Consider the following 6,895-nt stretch of genomic DNA (forward strand, 5'->3'; position numbering starts at 1 on the left):
TAAGTTTATTACAGCTGGTTAATGCAAACCAAAATGGCTGCTTATGTAAGTAGTACTATAATACATGGAACACATAAATCTATGAAGACAATAGTTTTACTAGGAGCACATAAGCCAAGACTTTTAATTTCAAGTCTCTTCTTATACACAAGAAATTATTATATGGTCCAAGACTATGTTGGTCTCAGTCAATCTCCATGTGACATATTATTTTCGTGAATTAAAATATGTAGTTACATGTCACGCAGAGAATGTCCAGGACCACATGGTCCTGAAACATGTAATGATTTCTCCTTATACACCACGCCCGAGCTTGTTACGTATCTTACTGATATAGTCAGAAGCCAATCCATCAACACACTGCTCTTTCTTTGGATTAACATCACCAGGGACTCTCTCTTGATAAATCAAATGTTCGGTTGATCCGATGCTACCAGCTGACTTGATCACATATGTGGGGTTGGCGCGGCTCTGTGGCTGTTGTGACCTTTTGCTTGCTGCTGGGAACTGATCAGGAACAGCAACCAGTGGTTCCTCATCAGGGTCCATATCAGACCCTGGACCAGCCTTTGTTGTACTGGTAGCTCCAAGAGTCTTCTGAGCAATAGAGAAAGAGGAAAACCTAATGACATTTACTACAACCTGCATCGATTTCTCGCAAAGAGACATCTCACTCTTGGACTTAATTCTATCCATGATTTTTGGCTTAACAAGTCCTTGGTGTCTCAAAATAGATGGTTAATACAACATAAAAGGCAAGCATGGTCTATTTATAAGAGCATAGGATGTAGATGGGTGAATTGGTCTTTTTGGCCTTTTTTCTGGTTTCGTGTAAACCCTCATCCAAATATATCCTAATCTAGCTAGCTTCTTTAGTGGGTGGATCCCTTGCTCGTTCAGTTAAATGAAGGTTCTTTTGGCAAAGAGTAGAGCCCACGTAAGACAGAATCTTGTTGCGTTTCTTGTCTGTATGATGAGTGAAAGCATGTAGTAGCACATACAACATCAATAATTGGTTTGGTGAGTTTGGTCCCTGGTTGCACCATTTGTAAAACCATTAAGATTCTGTGTTTTATAAAATTATCAACAGGCAAAAAGTAGATTTTAGTGATAGTGCATATGTGGCCAGAGATTGGGGAGATGTAATTAAGAATTTACCCTGTTCTTAAATCATTCACGTAGTTCACATGTTGCGGAGGCTTTATATTTTATTAATTAATATATTTGTGTTACTCATAGTCTAAAGTCGTGGAGGTATAAGATTCTTTGAGACTGCTTCTCTCATAGTTTGTTTCTTAATGTTTTGTCTTTACATTTTAAATAACGATTGCTCTCACCTTACTAGTGACGCTTTTGTGGAATCATTTCATCATGTTTATCTGACTCTACTTGTCAAACATGCAGTGATGGAAGAAGGAGACCCATCTTAAACAACCACAATAAGGCATGACCTTTTTTTATTAGACAGAAGTTTTTATAGATACTGTTATTTAGTGTGTTCCTACTTCTTACTTCCTACCCCCCAAAAAAAGTGCGCTTTTGCAGGGAAGTAAACACAACCGAAGACATTGCTGCCAACAACTATCTATTTTTCTAAATCTTATAAATAGAACATTTGATAGCTACGTGTTCAATAGCTCACACAATTACAAATACATAAGTAGGAACAATGATAAAATGCATCAACCTGTCAGTTGTGTTGCTGCAAAAAATAGGACACAATACAATTTGATGCGTGCAACTCTTCTAGATAAATAGTAGTAAGTCAAATATGCTATACCCCTTCAGCCTCTTTTGGGCCCTGGCTAGTCAAATATATTAATGTTGACCTGAATGGAAGGCAAAGAAATTCAAATCTTTTACCTTTTAAGACAAGAACTAAACCAAACTGCACAAACATGAAAGGCCACATCAGAGCCACTAAACATTCTCTATTCTGTGCAATGAGCATTACAATTTACATTTAAGAGTTAACTCTGAAAACGGATTGGAAGGCACCTTTGTGCGAGAAGATTTGGGTTACTTGTCTTATTCAGGTCATATCTTGATTCATTCATCCATGTACAAATTTCCTTCTTCAATCTAGTGATCTAGATGAAAGCCAAGGGTTAGGTGCTACATAAGTATAGCCCTGGAAATGGTCACCTGCTGTAGGTGTGGGTGCTGGCGAGTCATCAGCAGGCATTGCTGTCCAACATTGGTCAAAATTAGATGTACAATCTTTCGCAGACACATCTGGTTTGAACTTCGGTTCCAGTTCTCTTGCCTCCAATTTTTTCCAATTGATTGACCTAAACCATTTATGACTTTTGATATGGCCATCTCCATTTGGCCCATTGCCTAACCTTGTCGATGGATCCTTTTGTAGCAACTGTAACAAGTAAACAGAAATGTGCAGTTTTTAGCATTGGGCCCCTCTGTCTCTCTCCTTACGAAGGCTTTCTTTTTTCATTTTTAATCTCAAACACAAAAATATTTAGAGAACATCATGTCCCAGAGCAGGAACTTTGCCTGTATCCCTGCATTCTCCTATGTTCTTTTTCATATCCTTTGAATGTTCACGCTTTGTAGCAAAATAACATCTACAAGAATGTGGTCATCAATGTTTTTCTTTTTCTAGAACTTGAAATTATATAAGGAAAAGTGGTTAAACTCATTGTGCAAATGCTTTTACTACATTTAATTTTGTACTTAAAGAATTACTTTTCTAAGCAAGATGATCCCATCTTTGCAGGCTAACCTGGAAAAACATTAGAAAATTACCGATTCACAAACAGTTGCAGGGAAATCATGGTACATTTTTCCTACTAATTTTTATTAGAATATTAATATCATTTAAAATTTATGATTTATTTAAATAAATAAAAAAACAAATGCAAGTGAAATCCAAGTAGATTAACAATAGACATCAGGGTCCATTAACATACGCATGAAATAAAACAGATCTGCGTTTGAGTTTAAAAATGTTTTGATAAATACAATGTGTTTACAAATTATAGGATTTGTAATTTTGAAAAGGAGAATTTTGAATTAACATAGAATGGTTTTCAGAAAGATACAAATCGCAATATGCCTTTGAATATGGTATTTGGTTGACATATATTTAGTTTCATTTTGCAAAGCCACAATTCAATAAGTCAATATAGTATAAATGTTAAATTTAAAATTTTAATAAATATAACTATCCAAATAGAATGTAGATAGGATCACTTTTGGAGTAAAGTAAACCCTGACATGATTTCAGCAAAAAATCATGAAAAAATAGAACATTGGCATACAGAAAGGATACCAAAGAAATATTAAGGCAGTGAATTCAGAAATCTAAACTATAAAACCTTTATGCCATGTTTAGGAAACAAGCATTTTATACTTGTAAGTTGTAAGTATACTATAACAGGATAGGAGAGTGTAGAGAAACAAAAAGGACGAAAACCAGTAACTGTTGTCTACTTACTCCTTTGAGCAAAGAGTGAGCTTCACTGGTAAGGAATGGTGGAAGTTTTACTTTCTCTTTAATAATTTTCTCCTGAAGTTTCTTTCTGTTATTGTGTGTAAATGGTGCCTGCCAAATAAAACTCACAATCAAGAAAAACTGAAAGTACACACTTTGTAACATAGCAAAATCCCTTGGTATTGGTTAAGAGAGATTCTGCAAAGTGGTGCTAGGTTTCCTAAAGTAGGGAGCCTTCAAATGCTGATAGCTTCAACTTGTGCTCTTATATAGAAAAGAAATGAAATAGAAAAGGTTCCTAAACAGCAAATAAACAGATTCATTCACATACCAATTTTGGAAATAAAAAAAAGAAGATTGATTCCCAATAAGGTCCATGTTGATAAAATGCAGTTCACAACTGTTCATTACCCTATAATTTGAACTTAAATCAACAAGGTAAAATTTAGAGTTACATGCACCTGCTGACTCTACAATCTTTTCACCTTTTCCCTCATTGCATGGGCAACTAAGCCTGCCCAAGACTTACCTATCTTGACTCCTAATGTTCTCTATTCAAGACTTGATTGCCAGAGACATAATGGATTCTAATCATGCATATTGTTATTGTATACCCACATATAATTCCAAATATTCAACTTCGGTTACCTACAAACATGCACACTCACACGCACAACCAATTACAGATAAATGATGAAAGATATGGCATTACCTTCCCTGTTAGCATTTCATACAACAGAATACCAACACTCCACCAATCTGCATCCTTATTATGGCCTTTAGCCAGTAGGATTTCTGGAGCCATGTATTCTACAGTCCCACAAAAAGAGTTGGATCTCCCCAATTCATTAATCTCTTTTGACAGTCCAAAATCAGTTAGCATGACCTATACAGGCAGAGCAAATATTAAAGTTGAATAATACAACTCAGTCTTTCAAGATATTCTAACAGTGAACTTGACATATCAGGAAGAGAGGAGTGCTAACAATACATTTTCTAAGTCGCTCCTCCTAACACACTTTCTATTATTAGTTAAAATTTATTGAAAAATCACAAAATCATAGGTGAAACTTATTAAATAAGATGCAGGACCCACAAAAAATCGTGATTTCTAATAAATTTCAGCAACGGTAAAAAGTGTGTTGCTAACATTTCTTATCAAGAAGATAACCACACAGGTTCAAATACATATATAGAAAATTCAAAATGTTCCTGCAAGAAAACAAAGCATTTGGGGTACTGGCATTATTACATGCCCATCAGCATCCATAAGAATGTTTTCGGGCTTAAGATCTCGATGCACGATGCCGTTTTTGTGAAGGTGTGAAACAGCAGACACTATCTCAGCAGTGTAAAGCCTTGCCTGATCCTCACTACTCAACACATACACAAAACCAAAACCAAAGCCATAATTAAAATTAAAATTCTTTTAAATACGTAGGTTGCAATACTTAACAGTTAACATGATGAAGAAAAAGATACCTGAAGATACCCTGACGATACAATTGAAAGAAGAGATGCCCTCCATTTATGAAGTCCAACACCAAATACAACTTAGATTTGGTCTGCACATAAACACATAATAATAACAAATTCATTAAGTGTGTTTATTAGTGGTTGAAGCGAGAAGGGATGAGGGAGTGGGTTGTACTAACAAAAACTAACAATTAAAATTATTTGCGGATAAAAAAAAAATTATTTATTGTATGAATGGAATTGAATTGAATTAGGTTAGAGACCTGGAAAGAGTAACGGAGCTGAACGATGAAAGGGTGAAGGACTTTGGTGAGAATATCCCTCTCGGCTTTCATGTAATCGACGTGGTTTTTTTTAATGATGGTGTCTTTCCTCATCACCTTCATGGCGAACACGCCATCAGCGTCGTCGAAGCAATCACCTTTTTTTCTGACGAGAAAGACCTTCCCAAAGGCACCCTGTCCTACAACACGAAGAATATGGAAATCGGAAGGTCCAATTTTTGGGGGGTCGGGACCAAATGGTAATTCTTCTTCTTCTTCTTCTTCTTCTTCTTCTTCGAGGAAGAAGAGAGGGGTGGAGGAAGGGACAAAGCGAGGAGAGGGGCCCACGAAGGAGTGGGACCTACTGAAAATGACGTGTGGGCTTGATGGGGATGGATTTGGGGAAGAAGAAGATGAAGGGATGATGAGCTTGCTCAGGTTCTTCTTCTTCTCGAACGTCGACACCATTTTGTTTATTTTCAGTTAGTCGGTTTGGTTGGTTATGTGAGGGAGAGAAGAGAAGAGGACGATGCAGATTGGTTACATTGCACTTTGCAATGGCAGTGGAACTTGGAGTTGTTGGAAGGATGGGTCCACTCCTGAGATGATCGCATCAATAATTGATGTTTACTTCTGGTTCTCAGCCAATAGATGATTTTATAAACAAATCGAAATTAAAGTTAGCTTTTTCTTATCATAATTTTCTACACCAACCCATCCATAGTTACCCTAGCCATTTGCCCATCTCGACCTAACAACAGTTCTCTTTCTCTTTGTATCTAAAGACTAAAATCATAGCAATTATAAATCTAAACATGCCAAAGTTGGGGATTAAGACACACATGGAAAGGCAACCTTTGTATCCCAAGTAACAATTATTGGATGCTGCAAATTAACACAAAAATTAGAAAATTGTTGTTGTTTTTATCTTTTATTTATTTTTCTTAACAATGGTGGCAAAATTAAAACCTAAGACATTATACAATTAAACATTTTTTTCCCATAATTAGGTCAATCCTAACTGTTTCTTTATTCTTTTTTTTAGTGCTAGTGTATAGGAATGTTAAAATGAACTTTAGCATTTGTCCTTATAGTCTTACTACATTTTGGTTTTGGTGCTCTTCATCTTTTTCATGAGTGTTATTCGAGACAAAAGGCATTGTTATCGACAACACAATTATGATGACTCTAGAAGGAAAGATGATAATCTTGTATACCCTTGATTGAATATTTATGTAGTCCATTGTTCTCTATTGCCCATGCATGATGAACGCTTATACACTAATGTTGAGTTTGACAAGATGAAATGGAGTGAATGGACCCGAACAGATAAAAGACAATGTGTTTGGTAGAATAGATTAACAATAAATTTTTTAATGGATCCTACATAAATAGTTTCTTGTCACCTATGACGTGAGAGAATCCAGACTATTGATGCAATGACTTTTGTATCATTTTATCTTCAACAACCAAATAATCTAACATTCCATTTTATTTTTACTCTATTTTTCTTTTTTCAAATTATTTCTTTCATTTTTATTTATTTTATTTGGCTTCTCTCTACCAAACACAAGACATAAGGATCCATCTATCAAAAATACTCACAAGACCGTTATTCAAAATAGGGACATGTGAAAGGAGTTTAGGAATAAAACCAAAGATCAAGTGTATGGATTAGGATTTAGGAACCAAAATTGAACCTTTA

General features: G+C 35.5%; 1 protein-coding gene across 1 annotated transcript; it reads right to left on the reverse strand.

The window, feature by feature from the left end:
• Positions 1–1,572: 1,572 nt before the first annotated feature.
• LOC114393348 (serine/threonine-protein kinase AtPK2/AtPK19-like) lies at positions 1,573–5,821 on the reverse strand. The gene is made up of 6 exons (XM_028354651.1): positions 5,191–5,821; positions 4,934–5,016; positions 4,704–4,824; positions 4,164–4,337; positions 3,455–3,562; positions 1,573–2,371 (listed from the first exon to the last, which is right to left on the reverse strand). The coding sequence occupies exons 1-6, from the start codon at positions 5,656–5,658 to the stop codon at positions 2,078–2,080; spliced, it is 1,248 nt and encodes a 415-aa protein (XP_028210452.1). The 5' UTR covers positions 5,659–5,821; the 3' UTR covers positions 1,573–2,077.
• Positions 5,822–6,895: the final 1,074 nt, after the last annotated feature.

Source organism: Glycine soja, chromosome 17, assembly GCF_004193775.1.
Source record: "Glycine soja cultivar W05 chromosome 17, ASM419377v2, whole genome shotgun sequence".
In the NCBI taxonomy this organism is placed as follows: Eukaryota; Viridiplantae; Streptophyta; class Magnoliopsida; order Fabales; family Fabaceae; genus Glycine; species Glycine soja.

Excerpts from the sequence above, each read along its gene's own strand:
- LOC114393348 (XM_028354651.1), bottom strand. The coding sequence starts at position 5,658 with ATGGTGTCGACGTTCGAGAAGAAGAAGAACCTGAGCAAGCTCATCATC. Across the intron at positions 4,825-4,933 it reads TATCGTCAGGGTATCTTCAG|TGAGGATCAGGCAAGGCTTT; the intron begins GTATCTTTTTCT and ends TGTGTTGAGTAG. Across the intron at positions 2,372-3,454 it reads CTCACTCTTTGCTCAAAGGA|TTGCTACAAAAGGATCCATC; the intron begins GTAAGTAGACAA and ends TACTTGTTACAG.